Source organism: Astyanax mexicanus, chromosome 14, assembly GCF_023375975.1.
Source record: "Astyanax mexicanus isolate ESR-SI-001 chromosome 14, AstMex3_surface, whole genome shotgun sequence".
NCBI classification, from domain to species: Eukaryota; Metazoa; Chordata; class Actinopteri; order Characiformes; family Acestrorhamphidae; genus Astyanax; species Astyanax mexicanus.
Genome location: NC_064421.1, coordinates 38,389,692 through 38,413,784, shown reverse-complemented (window position 1 = coordinate 38,413,784; position 24,093 = coordinate 38,389,692). Strand labels below are relative to the sequence as shown.

Below are 24,093 nucleotides of genomic sequence, written 5' to 3'. Positions count from 1 at the left end.
TTTCTGTGTGACTTTTCCTGTGATTTCATGTTTTGTTTCATGACCTTCTTGTTCACATTGCTTGTATTTTGTATTGTTTTGTTCATAATAAAAGCCTTTGTTGCCTTATTTTAACTGCATTTGAAAAGTCAGGTTCATAAATGTAACACATATTTGAAGTAAATTCCATTAAATCTAAATTCCATTTAAGGAGAAGAACTGAAGAAATGAAGTTAATTTACCTTTTGAAACATTTTGGGCATGAACAGATCAGAACATGAATAATAAAAAACACATTTTATTTTTATCATAATAAATAAATTAAATAATAGGTTCTAAATAATACTGAATAATCCAGATTATTTGACTCATAATAATATTGGATATCGGTGGTGTAGTCTTTTAAATTGTTACAATAAGCAAAATGTAAATTAATCTTTAATTAATCACTCGACTAATAATGAACACCACAGAACTTAATCACAGGTTTTAAACCACTTTTTTGGCCATGAGTGTTGATATTTTGTTAAATGGATTGGGAATAGGGCTGGACAGTTTGATAAAAATATTACATATCACAATATAAAAAAAAAACATGTTCAAGAGATGATATTTATAACAAAATCCAAACAAAATCTTAACAAGTAAATTATCTCATATCAATTTTATATTTATCTCATATTTATTTTATATGATAAGAATATTTATCTTACAAAGCATCATACGTGTAAAAATATTTGGCTTATTTTAAGAACAACAACGCTAATCAATTATATCTTATTTTAGGTAGTTTGTAAACAAATTAAACACATCAAATTATTCTGATTCTTGTGTTCAAATTTAAAATATAAAATCTGGAATTCTTACTTCACTCATTTTAAGACTTTGCGATTGCTTATTTTAAGAAATCTTACTATACATACCCCACTATGTCTCAATTTTTATATATATTGTCTCGTTTTTGCCAATTAATTTTTTTGTTTTGACACAGAAAAAAAATCATAATGGCAGATTCTAAATTCTAAATACTTTAATACTGCTTCTTAAACCAGTTTTTAAGCCCATGCAGACTTCTGAATTTAAACTATTGTTAATTAGAATATAGAAATTTGTAGGTTAAACACAATCAACCATCGATAGTTATAGTTATAGAGGCTGAAAACAAAGCCCTCCTAAAACAACTCGGCCTCTAAACAGCAGTTTATTCTAATTTGAGAATATTTCTCCTCTAGAGCTTAAAAACAGCCCGAGCTCAGGTGATGATGATGATGATGCACAGGGGACACCCACGTAGTTTTTCAAGCTTTTATTTATTTATTTATTAATTTTTTTCCAAGAAATTAGTGCAGCCTAACGAGGGTCTTTCGGTCTACCAGGAGCAAACACACCCTCAGGTAAGGCCAGTCATTATTGTGATTAATTTAGCTTCTGCATCAATTAAATCGTATTTTAAATGACAAACGACAGTGGCTATTATGACGCTCTATCGCGTAATTGATAAATCAATTGGGCTTATGATTTATACTGCCTCCAAAAATGTCAATAAGAAAAACAGGGAGGATTGGGCGAGGGGAATAAATAGCAGACGCGCGGCGAGGCTGAGGCGGAGATAATGCAGCATCATATAGTGTGATATAATGTAATATCACAATGTATGAGTGTTACTAATTGTAGGCGGGGACGGGGTGCACGAGGGCGTTCGGGGGGGAGCGTTTCTGCTGATTCTGGTTTTGCGCATTTCCTGCAGCCCAGGACCTTTCTCACAGGCAAATCGCAACACAACAAAAGAGTATTGAACACATATGATCCTTCACCCTTCGCTATTACAATTCTGCTAACAAGGCAATACCTTCCAAAGGCACCGTATCCACAATTAGACCCTGAGAGAGAGAGAGAGAGAGAGAGAGAGAGAGAGAGAGAGAAAAGAAGAGCATGAGATATCATCTGTAATGTCAAATAACTCTCTCTTTCTCTCCTCTTCTCTTTTCTCACTCTCTCGCTCTCTCTCATTCCCTCTTTTCTCCACCACCACTGCCTCTCATCCTATTCAAATTGGAATATCCCATGGAAATAAAGCAATAACCCGCCCCGCCCCCCTCCCAGCAGATTGGAACAATAAATATGGAGAGCTTTCCTCCAAAGCACTGCTTTCAGGATAGAGCAGAACCATAACCGAGTTATGAAAATCGGTGATGGGACAAATTGAGTCATATACATCTTTTTAATAAATGACATACAGACATCACAAGCTCCCCACCACCATTAATATACAGCAGAGGAGCCCCGGCACCCCCCACCCTTCACAAGTGAGGGGAGGAAATGAGGATAATTGGATGAGGACTGGGTTTGAGGGGTTACTGCATTAGTGAGGGCGAGAGAAAGCGAGAGAGGGAGAGAGAGAGAGAGAGAGAGAGAGACAGAGAGACAGTGTAAAGCAGTTGTCTTGGTCTTTTTGGTGGGCTGTGAATATACTTAATCTGCATTATATATATAAAAAAATTTATATATTGTTGTTCTGTGAGATTTTTAATTAATTAAAATTTAATTTAAAGTCAGCCAATGATGAAACTAGCTCTTATCAGCAGCGCCCCAGGAAAGTAAGAGCAAGTAAGAGTTTTTCTCTGTTGAAGTTCATCAGAGTTACCAGCCTCAGACACCGCAATATAGCAGCCGCCCAGATAAATGATTTCTTATGTGTTCTTTCATAGACTTTATGACTTTAAAATTCATTTATCTAGTGTGTCCAAACTTGTGACTGGTACTATATGTACAGTAGAAGTGACCAGTGAAGCACAAAATACTGACTGTGAATACTGTGAAATAGAGAGCTGTGAGCTGTTAGATGACTTGTAATTAAAGTAACCTAGATTAAATGGCCGTTATCTAAAATGGCAACTGTTAGCTAGGTATGCTAGGCATAGGTCTTATCCTGCATTGCTATCGCAGCATTAGCGTGGTCTGATTAGTCTTTAAGGCCTCCCACTGAATGGTTCTACTTTCCCAAGTACAGTTAGCCAAACCTAGCTGTACCTTGTGCTGAACCATGACCCATATCCTGAGCTTAAGACCTGAGTAAAACCTAAAAATAAAAATCTAATCTAACCATTAAGTGCCAGTAACAGGAGTGAGTTCCAGTAATGGGAATGAGTGCTGTTAACAGAAGTGATTTTTGTCATAAATATCAATGCAGTCAACCATTTCTTTAAAGTAAAGACTTTCTCAAATCAAAGAAATTAGTGGAGTTGCTTTTAAACAGGCTTTTTAAATGTCACATGAGTTTTGGTAACAGGACTGAGACAAATGTAACCATCTTCGGCTTAGAAACCTTGTAAAAAATGAAGTAAAGCTGTCTTTACTTTTTGATCAGTACATGTACTGAATAGTTAAAAACATGTGTGATTAGATTTCAAGTTGAAAAAAGTTTTTTTTTTTTTTTTAAGTTTGATTTGGAAGACTTACAACAAGCAAATGGCACATTTGACCACAATTAGGAACTATATTAAAATATATATTTGGCCATATTGTCCACATCTATATAAAAATCTAATCAAAAGTAGATGTATGACAATAATAATAATGTCCAAAGTAATAAATAAAATCTCCATCTAACTAACTAACTAACACAGAAGTCAAGGTGTAATTTAAATCTGGATTTTTTTGGTGGGGCAACAGGTCAGAGTTGGTTTACTCAAGCCACCGACTCAGAGATAAATAATGTGCCCTGCTTAGCTCTGGTACACTGGGAGGGGAATATTTTCAGATATAATTTATACTAATTAAATTGTATTTTCATTGGAATCACGTCTGTAAAGCCTGTTTGAAGCAATGCTTACTGTTGCCCAGTTAAACCGACTCTGAGTTTTTTATTAATGTAAAAAAGGGTCGTATACAGTCACTTAAAAAAAGACACAACTTTTCATTCAAGTTTTATGATATTTGCACACCTGCCTTTTTTGTTTGAAACTTTTCACTTTGGTCTAAACTAAAATAGCAGGTATGAAAAAGGCCCTACCAAATAATCAAAATTTGCTCCGACCAAAAGAGGTGGTCTCAGTACAGGTCTACTGAACCATGGTTCTGTTCATTTACTTTAACTGTAGATTAATCCTTATTTATAAACAGATATTAAATAAATCTGAGAGGAATCTCACAGGAGTAACACTCATTTTTTAAAAGAGAGTCTAATTCCAGAGGAGAGGCAGAATTCAGAACAACATTACAAACCAATTTACGTGTGTGTAAAACACACATCAAGCTTGATACAGACTCCCAGTCTCTTGCTGGTTTTGGTACATAATTCCACACTAACATTAGAATTAGATATGCATTGATTCAAACTAAACTATTCAAACTAATCTAAATATCTGATCTGATATCAATTCATATAAACACAAGATTGATCTTTAAAATTTTAACCAACTTTAATCTTGAATGACCAGTCATAGTTATACTAAATAACATTTTTAATAACAGCAGGTTGAGAGTTCCTTATGAAGGAAATATCCCTAAATTAGTTCATATGAACATGAATCAAACCAAATAGAATTGAATCAAATTGGGACCTTGTGATTCTGAATGGAATTGTTAGAGGAAGTCAGTGGTGATACCCAGCACTATACAGATGATGAACATAACTCAGATGAAATGCCCAAGCTGTGATTCAAATCCAGGCGTTTTGGTGGAGCAACAGGCTGGGCGGAGTTGGTGCACTCAAGCCGCCGGCTCAAATAAGTATTCCCCTTGCGCTCCGGCCTCCTCTCCGCCGCTCTCCGACCATGATCGCTCCAGTAAAGTGCTGACATTTTCGCTCCGGCGGCGGAGGGGGGGCCGTCACCCCTCCTAGCCCTCACTCTTGATGCTAAAAACAGTGCGGCCGAGTTCGCCACCCTGTTGTTCCTCCATTCTTCCCTCTTCCCGCCTCTCTCTCATTCTCTCATCCTCTCAGCCCCGTCGGCAGAGGCTGCGTGGCACCGTGCCCTCTCCAGCTAGTTCTTAAGTGATGGCGGAGCGGCGGCTAAAGATGAAGCTCTAATGGCTTTCACACAGATTGCTAAAGGCCAAGGTGGAGGCGGACTGAGACGGAGCTCGTAGCTCTCATTCAGATGCTCTCTCTCTCTCTCTCTCTCTCTCTCTCTCTCTCTCTCTCTCGCACGCTCTCTTGCTCACTCTCGGCGCAGGGGTCAAGCGCAGGAGAATATTCCGCATGCTAAACAGGAGGGGAGAAGGTCGCACTCAGGCATTTTCATACAGTCCAATGACAGGCCAGACTGCCCGACGCTGTGGCTTGCTGGTACACCACTAAATCAAGGCTCTCTTTCCGGCGAACGCCGGCCGCAGCGCCGGCCCGAGGACGCCCAAAGACAACAAGGACGAGGAGCCAGCGCACTGAGTGACGGAAGGGGCGCGGCACACTTTATGATTATATGGAAAACACTCAGTTGATTAATGCGCCCGCGGCCGCCACCGCGCTAGGACAACTCCTCAAACTTGACAAAACACCCCGAGAAAATAAGCTGGAGTGTTGACTTTAATTTGACCCCTGACCCCACACCCTTCCCCAAGTAGGCATAATGCATTTTAAGAGATGAACGATGTGCTTTGCTTAGCTTCGGTACACTGGGAGGGGACTATTTTCAGGTATCATTTATAACAATTAAATCGTTTTTCCTTTGTAATCACATATGTAAAGCCTGTTTGAAGCTGTAGTAATTGCTGCCCATTTAAACCAGCCACTCTAATTAGAGCTACTGTATATATTATACTACAGGCACATGTTTCAAGGGGCATATACACTGTCAATGAGCATTAATGGGCGGTCTATTGCATAAGTTAAACAAAATAGCTGGGAAATATAGAGAAATAAACAGGTTTGTGCAAATGTTGAAGCATTTAACCTACTGTTAAGTTTGATACCTGCAAACACTACAGTCATCCCAGAGTATCTTCATTGTTGTTGATTTTTAATTTGAGATATAATTTAAACACACAAACTCTCCTTTAAACTGTGTCAAAATGTCTTGATGAATGGACCAACAGAAAATTTCCAAAATTACCTAAAAAAACTTTTTTTTTTCAAACTCTCTTTTATCTCTCTCCTGTAAAGTTGTTTTTGGGAGATACTTTTTTCATTAGACAGCAATGAGATTAAGTCTTACACACTGTTAGTTCTTGATAAAGTTGTGCACTTAAATTACCCAAACCCAACACCTTCTAAACGGCACATGCCAATGTCATACTGAGAAAAAAATGATAAATTATATATAGTATCTACAGTTATACAGTGATGAAAATTAGAATATTATAAAAGAGTGATCGGTACTGTTGGCAGTGTGGGCAGTGTGCCAAGTCCTGCTGGAAAATGAAATCTGTATCTCCATAAAGCTATTTATCAGTGGGAAGCATGAAGTGCTGTAAAATGTCCTGGTAGACGCTGGACTGATTTCAGGCTTGATAAAACACAGTTGATCAACACCAGCAGATGTCATGACTCTCCAAACCATCACTGATCATCAGTAAATTTTGCATTTCATCTGAGTCTGGAGGAAGAAAGGAGAGAGACACACAGTCTAAACAGCTTAAGGTCTAGTGAGAAGTTTTCATAACCATTCATAATTCATAATTCATAATTTCATAATCCATCTTTCTACACATAAAAGAGAAGATGACTGAGAGTGGCCAGCAGGGGGATTGTGGGTAATTCAAAGGGGGCAGTCTGGATTTCTCTCGTCCTCTAAGAGTATGCAGACGCCCACTGTGTCATTACTGCGTCTCTCTGATGAAACTTTGTCACATAAAAGGTGAGTCCTTCCACCTTCACTCCCGTCCCGACCTCGTTAGCGTGCAGGTACGCGGGTGTGCGTGCGTGTGTGTGCGCGTGTGTACGAGCGTCGGCCTGCACGTCTGACCCAAGGACAGGCCCTGTAATGAGGGTACGGTGCCACCGGTACACAACCTGCTTCCAGCTCAGCCGAGGCCTGTAGTCCCACAAACGAACCCACTGACGGATTTAATCATAATAAATTACAGCTGCTGTCCAATCAGACTCAACTAATCTGCATACAGGTACAACCTTGTGTGTGAACACAGGTTACAACAGCAGATTAGACTTCTAGAAAGACCTTCCATGACATGTATCACGATACAGTGGTTACGATTCAATTTATCACAATATATTGCAATACAGTAAGCATGACGATATTTTAGGATGGTTAAAATCTAATTTTGCGATTTTTTTTTTGTAAATATGATACACACATTGTCGTAAACAATATAATATAAAAGGGTAAATTAAAAGCAATTAGGAGAGTTTCTTGCATGAATAAGGAAAATAAGTGAAAAAAACGATTAGCTGAACCCTACCAGAGAAACCACATAATCAAAATTAAATATCTTTAGTACCCTTAATTCACTCTATATTACTGCAATAATATAATACAGACATGGGTGAAAGAACTAAATAAAATAATTAAATTTATATACAGCTTACAGTTAAAACTAAATATTTTTTTTATTTTATAATTTGTACAAATGTGTCACAAATGTATATATTTTTTCTTTATTTGATATTTTAGTGCTGTTGTGAAATAACAAGGGCACAAAAATATAATTAATTGCAACGACTAATTTCTGACAAGAACAGTCTTAGCAATTTTTAATTAATACGTTTAGCATAAGTTTTCTTAAAGACATAGGAGGACAACTAAAAATCATACATTTTCTTTACAAAAATACTCAGTAAACATATACATATGGAGTAGATTGAACCCATATCCACTTATATATTAATATATATATATATATATATTACACAATAGTCAAAACAGGGTTTTAAATATACTAGAACTACTGTAATGGAAGTTAAAAACAAGCATTTTGTACAGTATTTGACACAATATTTTAGTTGCACAGGATTAATATAACCTGAGTTTATTTTACAGCTAATCTAAAGAATGTTAAAGCTGCAGGAACCCTTACTGAGGCAAATGTTCTTTTTGAACTGCACTTCCAGGTAAAATGACTCACATGATGCATTTGGACGGAACTAAGATCACTGAGGAACTCCCCAAGTAAAACTGTTCAATCCAACTAGGGCTTTAGTGTGCCTTTGTTTGACTATATTTTATTCCTTGACACAGAATGACAGTTAAAAATCATACACTTTCTGTAAAAAAATACTTTAAACTTCAGTAAACATGTACAAATGGAGTAGATTGAAGGTATATCCACTGATAGTTATATAGTTTTATGATATGTATTAAATTGGGACAGTAAAAAATTATGTCTTGTCTTTGGCTTATACATAATATAGTCAAAACAGGGTTTTAAATCTATTAGAACTAATTAAGTATAGTCATGTAATATAAAAACAACTTCAACAACTTCAGAAATGCTCCTTATTAAAGTTTTTGACACAATGTTTACCCACATTTATAGCTGCACAGGATTAATATAACCTTTAGTTTAATTTACGTGTAATTTTTAAGAAATCTTACTAAAGAAAAAGTTAACTGCATTCCCAGGAAAAATGACTCACATGATGCATTTGGATGGGACTAAAATCACTGAGGAAACTGATAATTACTTTACCCCATCTACTCCAGTAAAACTAATCAATCCAAATAGGCAAAGCACCTGTGATTCCCACAACTCTAATATCTTTTTTATAAATGAAACACTAAAATATATCTCTTGGAGAAGTCAATAACAGATAATTAAAATTACTTATATTTCTAGTCTGCACTGCTGACAAATAAACTACAGGGCAGATTTATCTTTTTGATTAGTAAAACACATTTCAGCACTTCAGTAAATGTGTGTATATTTGCCTAATTTGCAGTCTTACAGTGTATAATCTGCACTGTGAACGTGTGTGAAGCACTCACTGGAGGTAGATGCTGCGAGCGTCCAGGACGGTTAGGACGGGGGCCTCCATGTAGGACGGGGGGAGCTGGCCAGTGAAGAGTGTGACTGTGGAGCTGTTGGTGCAGCCAGCCTCCGTGCAGGAGCTCAGCAGCAGCTTGTGTGGAGTGTACACATCCAGATCTGGAAAAAGAAAAAAAGAAAAAAACACATTAAAAGAATAATTCAATAATTATAAAAAAAATTACAGCATTAATATATACTTTTATATACAAGTTAAAGACCTTTTGCATTTCATAATACGTTTAGCAATCATGATGGGTGAACAAATAGAAGTGCTCCAAAATTTTAATTAAATCTTTTCACAATGACTTTAACTAAAGGAAATGTTTTCTTTCATTTTTTCCTATAGGCATGAATGTGCTATTGCATGTTGAGCTGGTACAGTGAGTGCATCAGATACAGCAGTGCTGCTGCAGTTTTTAAACACTGTGTTTAATCACTCACTATCCTTCACTCTATTACACACTCCTACCTACAGCTGATCTACCTTTTAAATAAAGTAAAGTCAAAGATAGAAGCTCTGAATATGTCGCTAAACAGTTTATCAGTGCCCACAGAACACTGCTCACAGGACACTGCTTACAGGATGCTGCCCACAGAACACTGCTTACAGGATGCTGCCCAGAAGACGCTGTTGGTGGACTGTTCTCTGACCCTGTAGTGTTTAAAAACTCACTGGTGTATCTGATCCATTCATGTCAGTGTCACTACCATGGTCCTGTAGGGTTCTGAATATTAAAAACAGGGTGAAAGGAGGATAATAATAATAATAATAATAATAATAATAATAATAATAATAATAATAATAATAATGCAAAGAAACTGTAATTATAGAACTATATAATCACTGGTGATAAAAAAGAGATAGGTGTGGAAACAAGGAGGCAGTCATAATGTTATGACTGTGCTTCCAGGCAGCTGGGCTCATTTGTTAAGCATTTGTAAAGAGAGGCTGGAGTTTTGAAGCCCAGGCTGAGAGCGGCGGGTTTCAGAGGGCGTTCTCCAGTGAAGGAGGCTCTCTCCTTGAAGCGCTTGAAAGCGGTTTTACTGTCAACGAAACGAGGGAGCGGAAAAAAGGCGAGAGAATCCAGATTCACAGCGGGGAGGCTGCCGAAGCTGAGCTAAGATATCCTGAAAGAAATTGGAATCCCCGGGTTTGGAGTGCGTGGCATAAGTGCGCATGCGTGGGGGGGGGGGGGCTAGGCGATGCCACGCTCTGAAGCATCTTATCATATCAGACCTTTACCTTCATCCTTCATCACGACCTGCGATGAATACCGCACCCCGCTGAGGAGGACAGAAAATAACATCGAGCTGCATGATGCACCTTTTGAAAAAAATAAAATGAAATAATAAAAATCCCTTTAAAGCCTCCCCGCGCCGCAGCGCTTTGTGTTTGAACTGTGGGTGTGATACACGTGTCGTCAGACGCGTCGTTATCCGAACATGGCGAAGGTGATCAGAGCGGGCTGAGATTGTTCCGAGCTTTCAAAAAGCAGACTCCAGTACAGGGCTTTCAATTCTCCAGTAAAAAACTAGGTGTGAAATGTGCTTAGAGTTCTCTCGCCAGAAAGTGGCGTCTGTCACAGCTTATTTGCATATAGTCTGCTGCTGAGTGAAGCAGAAGGAGAGGGAGAGAATGAGAGAGAGAAAAAGAGAGAGAGAGAGAGAGAGAGACGGAGAGAGAGAGAGAGAGAAGCCTGAGGAAACAGATCAACAGGTGTTAACTAGAAACGCATTATAAGAAATTATACCCTTGTGCACGGACGCCCCAACCATTACTGTCAGCCAAGCTATAATTTCCAATCAGGACCACCCATCGACTTGGCAGTACAGCTGTGGGAGACCTATTGATCTCTCATTTTTTTCTTTCTTTTCTTTTTTTTAGGTGAACAACTTTACTTTTTCTTTTGATCATAGCAAGAAAATACTGATTTAGTATTTCTAGACATATAAGATAAGATTAGGTCTGTAACACCAATGTTAGAGAGCTGAAGTCCCTGAGTGGTGCAACTGTCTAAGTGCAGGCTCAGTCTTTTAGAGAACACAGGTTTGGTCTCTGATGATGCCACAGTAACTCATTTGTGTCTTTCCTGTTGATTTTTTGCATAATCATACAGAAACCTGAATTCATTTTAACTAACCTGCAACCTGCATAACTACTGTCAGTGTAAGACCTAAGTGTAGGTAATGAGATTTATTTATATATACAAAAAAAACAAGGGTAAACCAAAAGCTAAACAGAAAGCAAACACAAGTTGGGTAACACAAAACCAAATAAACTAAGACTAAGAAAACTAAACTACAAAGACAAGAAAAAGATAACAAGACTCAGACAATGAGAATCAACAGAACAATATCTATGAGCAGCCAAGAAGAACAAACAGCTGCTTACAAACCTAAATCCACAAAGCACACAAAAGACCAGAACAAGAACACTGAAACAAATGAGCTCTATGTACACTAAGAAAGACTGGAAACACCTGGAGAAGATAACGAAGGGGTGGGGAAACAAACTAGACACAGGTGAGAACACTGGTGACAGGGCAGAGCTAAAGCAGAGCCAAGACAACAACAAAACAGAGCCATGTGCTTAAAGATCAAACAGGCCAGGCAAATGACAGAAACAGACAGGCAGAAAAGCAAGATAGGAACAGGAACTGCAAGGAAAGAAAGAAAACCAGAAAGACAACGGCTAAGCTGTGACAACTAAAATGCAGTGATAATATTTTAAAATGTCCAAAAATGTGAAATCAGCCTAAAACTCTATAAAGCACAGCAAAAAAAAAAAAAAAAAAGTTTGAACACATATTGCCATTAATATTTGTTCTTTATTTGTATTATTTACTACACTGTAGATCAATATTAAATATTACCTGATATTAAAACCAAACGCAGGTGTTGATGTTGATGTTGGGATGAGTTGGAGCGCAGAGTTAGGGAAAAGCAGTTAACTCCTTTAACACAGTTGAAGAACCATTCCATTTCACCAAGCATGGGCAAAGTTGGCAACACAGCAAAACGTGTTTCTTTGAAGATCTTAAGTATAAAATATATTTTGGTTTGTTTAACACTTTATTGTTTACTTCATATATGCATTTGCATTATTTTATAGTTTTGATGTCTTCTATATTAATCTACAACATAAAAAAGGGGTGTATCCAAACTTTTTACTGGTACCGTGTGTCTAGGTGTTGAAAAAGTCACAAATCATGCAATTATTTTAATTTTTTTTGTCCCAATTTAGCTTAGCCAATCAATCCACCTGCTCCCTGCAGTTTTCCAGTCCTCTGACAATGCCTCCAGCTCATGCCTCCTCCGATACATGTGAAGTCAGACCCCGCCTCTTTTCCACTTGGCTCTGATGTAGCACCACTTTGAGGAAAGTACACTGTCTTATACACTGCCTGTCCATATGGAACACATATTTTTATTTAAAAAAAATATAAGAAAAATAAGAGACCACTTGAAAATAATGAGTTTCTTTGGAAGATGGATGATCACAAGCCACCAAACCTTGGCATGTTCTCCTCCACCAGTCTTACACACTGCTTTTGGATAACTTTATGCTAAAAATCAAGGTAATTCCATCAAATATTGATTTCTGAACTTTTAAAACTTTACGAATATGAACTTGATTTATTTGCATTATTTGAGGTCTGAAAGCTCTGTATCTTTTTTAGCCATTATTTCAGCCATTTCTCATTTTATGCAAATAAATGCTCTAAATGAATATATTTTTGGGGGGAATTTGGGAGAAATGTTGTCTCCAGTTAAAAAAACAACAACGTTCAATTTACTCAAACATAAACCTATAAATAGCAAAATCAGAGAAACTGATTCAGAAACTGAAGTGGTCTTCAAGCTTTTTTCCCCCAGAAAACAGTAGGAGTGTGAAAGTGTGTGAGCGTGCTCGGCTGCCACTGTGTATGTTAAACCAGGCAGGGAGTGAGGGAGGGGAATAGGCTGACATTTGAATGATTCATCTCAGAGTGAATATACCTGTCCTGGGTGTAAATTGGTCTTTTGGGAGCTTCCCATCGTTTAGGCCCGGCTCTCACCCTGGGGTCAAACAGCGGCAGGAGCCCTGAGCCTTTTAATAAAACATTGCACAATGTTCACACATTACTGCCAAGAGCAGACCACTGCTGCCGCCGCTACTGCTGCCGCTGCTGGAGGGCAGGCCGGCAGGAGCACGCTGGGAGTAGCAAATAATAAAAAACAACAAAAAGGCAAAGAAAACATAACAATGGCCGGCTGTTGGCCTTTGTCTCTCTACCAAAACGAAATATAGTCATACAAGAGCGTTTCTTCAGAAGGAAACAGAGGCACAGTCTTTCTGGGGGGTTTGATTAAATGGGGGCGGAGGGCAATGACAGCAATTTCCACACTTCAGTTATTCTCCCAGTCGCCCCGAGTAACATAGCTATGAGTATGAGTGGGGATATTTGATTTAATAAATCCTCTCAAAAATTCAGTTTTTTTTTTTTTGTCTAAGGATATGCTCTACAGTATGTTTAACATGTAGATAGATAATACTGTTTAGAAATCATATGGCTTTTTGGATAAAAATATAACCCTCTGATTGCATTTCCACAGCTTTCCAATAATCATACTATTACAGATAGTATGAAATAAAAATGCCCAAAAAGTGTTATTAAAATAGGGCTGGACAATATGGCAAAAATGTATTTAATTATATATTTCTTATACCGTTTTTAATATAGTATAATTAAGGTCAATACAACACACTTACTATATCAATATGATCAGTATAAAAGCTACTATCCTTGGGGTGTGTAAACACACACTGATAGAGCTGCTTGTTGATAATATTATATCACAATATTTAAGATATTTTTACAATACACCTCATTTATCATATTTTACACACAAAATACATCAGCAGTGTCAGATTCTCATTTTCTGCTAGTCAAACGCTCTTTCTTGTATTCTTTCTTACATTCTTTGTGATGAAATTTACAAATTTATCACAATGCGATAAAATTTTGATATATTGTCCAGCTCTACAGTATATTAATATGGGGCCCGGAACCCCATGTATATTAATATGGGGCCCTGAGCTACTTCGAGCTACTGGATAACAGTGAAAAAAGCGATTTATCGGGGCAAAATATGCCCTGATAAGGCCGTTGAACAAAGTGCTGGGCAAAAAGCACAAAATTAGTGGATCTCAGAAAGCTGTAGGAAAGCAGAGGTGGGTTTTTCAACAAAGGTAAGCACTTTTTATCATGTTTTACTACACCGGAGTTCTCCTTTAAATAGATTCAATACAAATAATTAGTTAAATAATTACTAAATTATTAAAATGTGTATTACTGTTGTAAATACTTATAATTGATGTATCATCCTTATTATAAAACATTACCAATTTATTTTTTTATGGACTTGCTGATCTGGTGGGAACATTTAGACACATCTAATTGATAATCTCTTTCTATTTCTTTTTGAAAAATGTGTTGTCTCATTGTTTTCCATTTCAGGACACTATTAATTTAACGTTTATTAATATATAGAACTGTTTCTTCCTCAGGACGTCTTCCGAGTTTCTTCCGTCTGACTTCAGCTCGAGCTGCAGTGCTCAGGATCAGGACCGGCTGCTCAGTGCGCGCTCCTGAAGCACCATGATTCAAAGAAACGCTCCAAAACAGCCCCTCGGTGTCACCCAGCCTCTCAGCCTGCCTCCTCGTTTCATCCGCTCTTTATGATAGCTAAACGCTGTTCAAAGGAACTTCCCCCGGGTCGGGCCGGGTAGCTCCCCTCTCTTTCAAATGCTAATCCTCCTCTACTTATTGTTTTCTTCCAGTATTCACGCTCTTCTTCTGAGTAAACATGAGCGTAAAGGAGCAGACGTACCAGCGTACTCCAGTCGCTACAGATTCAGCTTTAAAAACAAACCCTTCACTTTATAATGTGGATTTACAGCACAGCTTTACACGCCAGTATCCACAACACCTGCGCCTGTACGCATTAATAAACCCTCAGTCTTTACAATATCAGGAATAAGCTGATAATGCCATTATAAAACATTACATCCTCTATGTGGTAGAACATCATAAATTGTAAGGTAATTAATTAATTATTTTCATCTAAAAATGTACATTTCATTCAGTTTTGTAATATGAAAGGCACCTCTTTATGATGTATAGTATTGACTGTATATCCTGTACATCCTGCACTGCAGGACACTCTAGGCACTCTGCTTAATACCTATGTATGCACATGTATTTTGATGGAACGTTTGGTTGCATGGCACTGAACCATTGGTGTCAGAAAGAGGACAGATTCTATCTTTGCCAGTTTTTCTTTTTAACCTAATGTTGTTTGGTCTGATTTACATTTTGTTTTAATCCACACGGTGCATATTTCTGTTACATATCAACTATATCTATTTTATCTACAAGTACTTATATGTTTTGCTTTGCTCCAATGTTCCTATGTTCTCTCTGAAAGAGTTTTTTATTAGGTTTTATTTTGGAGTCCATCAACACACCCAAGGAATGTTAAAAGATATACTAAAAACTAATAAAACAACTGTTTAAAAAAGTGAATATGAAGGACACCTCACATGTTCCATCTTGGCAGCAGTAAACTGGTAAAATTTCACTTACTGGGGTCATGTGACCATTTAAAACTTTGACTTGAACTTTAATTAACTTCTTAATATCCCCACACATCCTACCACAGTTTTCGCTCACCTCTTATAATCTATTTATGATAGTTATTCTGACTTATTCTGATCATTTATTTTTATTATTCAAACAAATTATATTTGCTATTTTTTTATTTAATAGTTATTTTAATTTTAAGTGTCTCCAAGAATTAAGAAGTTTTAATGAAGAAAATTTTATTTTTTTATGTAAAAAAATGCTATCCAGAAGAATAACTGATTTGATTGCGAACTAGTCAATACATAATTATTCCTTAAAACTGTAATTAACTTATTTTACTTTCTTATAGTTTCTTAATTTTGTTATAATGTTATTGTTTATTTTTTGGTCAAGTTCTTTTTTTTGTTTTGGTAATTTTATTTGCACTTATTTTTTTTTTTTTGCTGATGATTTTGTTTGTTTATTACTATAGTTCTTCATTTTTGTTTTACAGTTTAGTTTTTGTTTTTACTTATAATTTTAAGGTCTTATTTTAATGTCCCTGCTCTACTTTTAACTCTATCAGTCCCTTCTTCTTTAAAATGCTCAGCTGAACTACACTGTAAATGACTGTAAATAAAGCATGGTTGGATGTTTGGTTGAGTATTTCTCACCAGTAATGTTGAAGGCGGTGTCGTTGCCCTGGTAGATCAGCTTGCTGTGGTGGTAGAGGGTGTAGTGGGTGATGATGCCGTTGGGTTTGTGAGGAGGATCCCAGTAAACTGACAGAGAGCTGGGGTATGAAACTGCACGAGGAGGAGGAACATCCCCAGGAGCTGTAAAATAAAAAATATAAAGGTAAACAACAGTAAATTTCTAAAATCACTTTTATTCCATTTAATTAAAATTACTCCAAAAGCGCATGGACAACTCATCCACGAAGTCCTAAAAAAAACAGAACAACATCTAAAGTACTGCAGGCATCACTTGCCTAAGTTAAGGTCAGTGTTATGTCAGTTATAAAAAGACAGAGACTGGGTGAAAAAAGCAAAAAAAAAAACACTGCTGAACAAAAACAACACAATAGATATTTTTGCAAACAAATATTTTAACGATAAATATTCTTTGGACTGACGAGACAAATGTGGGACTTTTTGGAAGATGTGTGTCCCGTTACATCTAAAGACATATATTTCAGAAAAAGAGCATCATACTGAACGTAAAACATGGTGGTGGTAGTGTGATGGTCTGGAGCTGCATTACCTGTAATGGAACATAAATTCTGCTTTCTACCTGAAAATCCTGAAGGAAAATGTCCAGCCATTCCTTTAATAAATAAATGTATCATTTAAAATGTGATTTTAAATTTACTTTCTTTGTCTGATATTAAAATGTGTTTATTAATCTGAAAAATGTAAGTATGATAAAAAGCAAAAAGAAAAGAAATCTGTAGAAGGCGAATACATTTTCACAGCACTGTATATAATGTTCTTTGCTTTACAAGATGCCTTATGTTGTTTTTAATTATTACTGATTAATAAAATTCTGTTAGCATGTTGATGTTTTTTCAGTTTCAATGTATTGCCAACATTTTTTATTTTAACCAATTAATGCAAAAATATTTTATTGTTTAAATGTTTAGATGATCTTAAAAAACATAAAAAATGATGTCCATTTTAAAAGAGCACGATATACAACACAGCCCATAACCAACATGTCTACTTATAAAATGTAAATAAACCATACATTTATATACTGTCCTGTTTGTAGGCACTATTATGGCCTTTGCCTATCTGCTTTTTATATAGTCCTGTCCTCAGCTTCAAGAAAGGATGCCAATAAATCCCATATATACATAAGTAAGCTATATGTGAGTACTGCAGCATACAGAGACAGGGTCTTGTATTTCTTTGTTTTATATAACAACGGCTTGTGTTATGTATGTCATGTGTAATCGCAGAATGACATGAACTATTCTAATCTAGGAATAAAGCAGAGCAGCTCCAGCTACAGCAGAAGACCGGGGAAGCTGTGTCCAAAGTTCTGTAGCGTGGAATCGATACAGTAATTTCACTTTTTGTAATCAAGTCCACATCAGATTGATTTTTTCACTCTACAATGACCCCTAATGTCATACTATCTCTTAAACAAGGCAATTTAGCCCAACTCAGATTAATGCACGACCTGGAAAAGCTGCCCACATATTTCACTCTATCCAAAACCTGCCAAATACGAAAAGAAATGAAAGGGAAAAAGAGAGGAAGAGAGAAAGAGAGATGTTTCAGACTATTTAAACTACCGGGCAGAACACAGCGACTTTTATTCAGAGACAGAGGAACTAATCGCTGCCGACAATGAATCTGTCTTTATTGCTGCGGTTTGATGTAGGAGAGAAAGAGCTTCAGTCAATGGACATGACACTCGTTCTCCACAGACTACAGAAAACGCTGCTTTGTCTTGCCTGTAGAGTCAAACAGACGCAGCAGTAATAAAGAATGAGGGAAGAAGAGCTGAAGAAGGGTCGCTCCGACAGCACTTCCCCTCGCGAGAGCAGCCGAGCACGCCCTCCGCCCCATCCAGAAGCGTGGAAATGGAGCGCTTGATTCTCCATTTCATACTCGCCGCCGTACAATCAATTCTTTTTAGTCCGCTGACTGTCTTTAGATTTACTTCTGTGGTGGAGTGAAATGAAGAAAGCGTTCATTAATCTTGCAGATGCCTCCCATTAATGACAAGGCCCTCTCATGAACAATGTAGCAGCAATTAAAAAGCCCATTCATCTGCATTACAGCTATTAAAGATGCATGTCATTAAAACGGGGAAAAGAGTTTGATTCATTCGACCGTTCGCCCAAATCCTGCACACCCACACTCTCCGCAAAAAAACGACCAACAAAACCTACTGCCATGGACCCTTTGTTACACAAAAATACTTACTATAACTCCAAACGCAGTGTTTGTTACATTTACTTTAACTTTGACTTTATTAGATCGCAGCCAGGTTGAACCCAAACAAAGGGGATTTAAGAACAGTTTTTGAGCCATTTATTGATCAAAATAACCAAACAAATGATCCATGTAAGATGTTAATTTTGTTTTTTTTTATCTCACTGCAAAAGCCCCAGCAATAAATAAAATAAAATAAATATTGTATAGAAAAACTGTCCCATTTTACCATATTGTAGGTTCCAATCACCTTTATAATTCACACTATTTCATGATTTATCTGCTCAATTTCATTTGATCTGGTAATATTCCAGAAGATTGGCACTGGGTAATGTAATACTAGTCATGAGAAAAACAATGTCAATGTCAATAGAAGAGTGTGATCATGATTTGGTACCAGCATCAGCTCACCAAACAGTCAGCTCACAGTAGGAGCAATGATAGTGTCTTTACTGCCCAGTGATGTCAGTAACACAGTAGTTGCGTTACTCTAATCTCACCATTACTTCCAGTAAAGAGAAATCTAACGCATTATTCTAACACATCAATCTAATCAGCAGATTAAAGTTACTTTTCCAAGGCACTGTGCATTACTTTTTTGTCATTTTCCTTAGTGGGAAGAAAGTAGCGTCCAGCTGGACGCGTTGAAAGGATGGACAAGAAAGACGTTTACAGTCGTAGCTTTATTGCTGGAACTTTATCGGCCCAACCACGCCAGAATAACAACAGGCTAGTAAGCTAACACTAAAGGCTAACAGGCTAAAACTAGCACTCAGGCTCAACATACACACACACACACATACACACAGACCCTGCACTCTCTCACCCTCACACACACACACACACACACACACACAGCGAGCCTTCCTCTCTATTCACCTCTCACACACACACACACATACACACAGACCCTGCACTCTCTCACCCTCACACACACACACAGCGAGCCTCCCTCTCTCTACACCTCTCACACACACACACTCTCACAGAGCGAGGCCCCCCATTCTCGCTACCTCACACACACACACACACACACAGCGAGCCTTCCTCTCTCTCAACCTCTCACACACACACACACACTCTCACAGAGCGAGGCCCCCCCTTCTCTCCACCTCACACACACACAGACCCTGTGCTCTCCTGCCCCCCCCCCCCCTATGCTCTCCCGCATTTACACACTTTTTAACAGTCAGTAAACACAGAACATTACTGCAGATTCGTTACAGTATATTTTTACTTTCTTATTGTGTCTCGGGGAGTGACGTCTGGCCTATGCGACACACATGTAACTCATAATGCAGCTAATGCAGCGACACGAACACTAGAGGGAGGAGAGAGATGTGTGTTTTCTATCTGAAAATACGGGTACTATTCTGAGTTTGTATCAGCTAAAGATGATCAATATCAAGGTTGGTTGTTCACTCTGTCCTGGCAACAAAGTGCTACGTGACTTCAAAAACACAATGTCAAATCTGAAGAAACAAAACATTTGGAGTCGCAGCGTCCCAAAGGTGGAGCGAAGCTTCCAGTAAAGTGAGTTTGGGAAAAACTGTTATATTGAGGTGGCAGTAAACTAAAAAGTAACTTAAAAATAACTTAGTTACTTTGAAAATCAAATAATCCACAAAGTTTTGCAAAGAGGTAATCAGTAATAAGATGACTTTTTCAAAGTAACCATGCCATCACCGTTACTGCCTAAAACCTGTTTTCTGAAGAGAAATGGACGGATTTAGGTATGTTTTCTTTGCCTTTTTAGCAAAATAGATAACTCTTATTTCTGAAATGAAAGAAAAATAAATACAAAAAATAAAAAGTGCTTTATTTAGACTTACATGTCTTCATTCATTAAAAGCAATTAAAATTTTATTATAATTTACAAATGGCTGATTGTACCCAAAAGGGAGAAATGGTTCTTTGGAAGGGCTCAAATCCTGTGATACTGTGATAATCTGCTTTTCAGGTTAGTCACTATGATCCAAAGCCACCATAGGACAGAATAAATACTTCCCCACCTGCAACCTACTGCCTTAAGCCCTAGAATTAGACCTAGATTTATCATTGCATTATTGGTCCTAATGATCTGGTATCCATTTACTTCAGCATATCTTCTGGAGTCTCACAGGGTTCACTTTTGGGGCTTATGTAACTGATGATAGTTATGACAGCAGTGTCATTATTGGAAGTATAATTTAAATACATGGTATAAGGAATTAAATCCAGACTCTTTAAACCAGGGACACCCCTACACACACACACACACGAAAAAAAAAGAAAAAAAAGTCTAAAGAGTCTAAATAAATGAATTAATAAAATAATAAAACAGAGCAATTACAGACTGGCACTGCACTTTGTCATGAAATTAGCTGGGAGTTTTCGTGCAAATGGCTCGCCACCTCTCGCGCACCTCTCCGCGCTTTTATTATTCATCAAAGGAATGTGCGAGTCAGGACCTTCTAAATGACTTTACCTTCTTGCGGAGTGGTGAGGCCGACCGAGCGCTCGCTCTCCCCGCAGCCGGCCTGAGTGCACGCCGTTAGGGTAATACTGTAGCTGCTAAAAGGAGCCAGGCCACTTAACGTTCCTGCAAAAGAGAGAGAGAGAGAGAGAAGCAAATATCACCCTTTCACTTCCATATTTCAAAAAAGCACCCGCTCTCTGCGATGCCATGAGACTTAATGCAATGACTTTTCAAACACAGCATAATTTACCCATCACTTCTGATAATAGCCCCAGATTTAAACACGCTTTATTAGTCATCACACGCTTTTCTGTTCAGACACTAATGATGGGATTTAATGGACAGTGTGGGCCACGGCGTTTAAAAGCAGCCTGATTTGAAAAGCTCTTCTTCAAGTACCTCTTTAACCCTGTTATGATCTGTGCAATCGAGGTGCGCAAATCTGACATTTTTATAGAATGTCAAAAAATAGATATCAAAATGATAAATCAAACAGCACACAAACAGTTCAATCTGAAAGGCAAAAATAACTTATCTGTAATAGTCAGATAAGACTAAGATTATGTTGTTTGACTACAATGACCAGAGAGAGGTAAAGAGGATTTCAAGGACAATGTACAAGAACTGTTAACCATGGTGGTGGGAGCATCAAGCTGTGGGGCTGTTTTGGTACACTGCACAATAAGGGCTGTATGACAAATCATATTTTTTTTGCAATCACATTAAGAGTTTCACTATAAACTGCACTTCCTGTGCACAGCAACAAAAGGGAGCTCACTGGGCTGTATATCAAGGTTTATCACAGTTTTTTTTTTATTATATGCCTATACACTGGTGTTTGTACACAGGCAAATGGAGGTTGATAAATGAGTTTTTAAGCATGTTTCTAAAGTCTTGATCTAAACCCTTAAACATGTGAAATATGTGGACTGTGCTAAAATGCTGGCTTTTTTCCCAGGAAACCTGGGAAAGTCTGACAAAATTCTACCGACTACACCAAGATTAGTGGCCAAATATACACCCAGAATATGGTCAAAAAGATGTGGATGGACACCAAAAGCATCTGGCAGTGCAAATATTAGGGAATTTGTCCACTTTTATCACAAGAAAGGTCTATCCTACAATTGAATTATATTGCGTTTGATTTAAATCATTGTAGTGTTGTACAAGGAAAAGATAGACAGGTAAATTTAGGGCTCCAGACTAACACTGTCCCACTGTCTGGATGCTTTGGGGACTGAGAATTGGCTGAGTTATTGGAGAGACTGCTTACTGGTTAAAACATGACTGTGAAATGTTCTTAGAACAGAGTCTATTTACCGATAAACTTGCTTTCCTTTTTAACAAAGAGCCAATCCGCTCTAGAGAGTAAGAGAGTCAATGTGGTGATAAAAGGGAAAGACCCTAAAAGAAATAATTGTGGGTGGTGAACTGCAATGTCAGTCAACTGTGGAGCATCAAAATTGGCAACTGTAAGCAGGGAAGCTGCACTCTTTGCTGGTTAATGGTGGAAATTGGCTTTTAATATGAGTAGATGTAGAAGAATGTCAAAAATGAGACACAACTGAAATGAGAAACTGATGACATTATGGAAGAAGGAAAATACACACATAACTATACCTTTAACTTTGAAAAACATAAATAAATATATATAAAAATACAGATGATTTTCAGTTTGGGACAACTGTTGGAAAGCTTTGGTACGGTTCTGGGAAGTTCATCTTTAATAATAAAGTTATCGGCCTCTCAGCTCAGCTCGAAAAAAGCTTGTGGAAAACAGCCAATCAGAGGTGGGAAATCCTCTCTGTTACATAATCAGTTGAGGCGGAGTTACAGACGCAACAGAATGTAACTTTTATCTACTTGAAGGCACACTAGACAACTATGGAACAGCAGAAGTGTACCAAAACATTACATATATATTTATAAATATTTACTACTATCTTTTAATATTTTTTTTATTAAAATATTTACTGAAATATATACTATAGTTATAAGATATATGGTCATATAAGTAATAATAGCTGGGGGGAGAGAGAGAGAGAGAGAGAAAGCTGGATGGACAGGCAGTGCTTAGTGGAACTTAGTGTCATCACTTAGTGATGAATTGATTACAAAAAAGTCTAACCTCCCTGATTCATTTATTGTCTCTGTTGCTACGCCCTCGTATAAATAGCGCAGCATTAATATGGCCGAGGCATAAATTTAAACAAAGGACTCCTGAACGCACAGCTTTTAATTTAATTTTTACTCTTAAAATTGGGGTTTATTTATTAATTTATCACCCAAAATAAAGGTAGAGTCCTTTTAATAGCGGGAGTGAGCGTGTGAGCGTGTGAATGTGAGAGTGAGTGGCTCTTTGGCTAGCGTCCATGCTAATCTGCACTCACGTGCCAGGCTAATCTCGGCGCGGGACAGATCGCTGTCAGAGTCAGAAAGTAAACAGTGCGGCGCGCTCGTAACCGGGCAGGTGTCTCCAGGTTTTTTTTTTCTCCTCGCCTCGTCCGACGTCTTTTAATTCAATTAAGAGGCTGACCCACGCCATTCTCATTACCCACTCATTTGCTTTCTGGGTTTTTATCTGCCTGTGTAATTCTGCATTTGGTGTCACGGCTATCATAAATTAACAAGGCTTAGCCGGGCGCTGTTTGAAGTGTGCCAAGAAGAGGATAAAAAAATAAAACAGGAGCTTCCCACTTTGCCTGGAGACAGAGCGCAGATTGGCTATCTCTAAGTGGCATCACCGCCCGGAGATTACACATTCATCTGATGTTACAAAGCATTTTTACAAAGTACGCGGGCAAGGCCGCACTCCTCCTTCACACTGATCTCCCTCTACAAATCATCAGCCCGTGTCCTGAAAGAGACACCGCTAACTTTAGAACGAAAACAAGATAAAACACCATGACCTCCAATTATATTACACATGGGGAAGAAGAGCTGGTGGGAGGGCAACAGAAATATATAGTCAGGAATAGTTAGACTTTTTCAATGATCCAATCAACATCTTGATATTAACTTTGGTAATCAGATAATGGAGAAGCTGGAAAACAAGGGTTTACATGAAGGCAATAATCCAGCCAAACACTAGCACTGCAAAAAATATTAAAACTGGATAATTTTATTTCTAAGTCAGCTTTTAAGAAATCTATCACAAAGTGTTGAATGAGAAATGTTG

The 24,093-nt window shown here is 37.7% G+C and overlaps 1 protein-coding gene across 2 annotated transcripts in view; it reads right to left on the bottom strand.

Annotated features, from left to right (window-relative positions):
• Positions 1-24,093, bottom strand: part of ush2a (Usher syndrome 2A (autosomal recessive, mild)) — a 440,168-nt gene that overhangs the window by 261,810 nt on the left and 154,265 nt on the right. For both annotated transcript variants that reach the window (XM_049464244.1, XM_022672674.2), the window contains exons 31-33: positions 20,925-21,038; positions 16,187-16,348; positions 8,862-9,021 (exon numbers count right to left, since the gene is read on the bottom strand). In XM_049464244.1, coding sequence (XP_049320201.1) covers positions 8,862-9,021; positions 16,187-16,348; positions 20,925-21,038 — 436 coding nt within the window. The remainder of the gene's footprint in view (positions 1-8,861; positions 9,022-16,186; positions 16,349-20,924; positions 21,039-24,093) is intronic.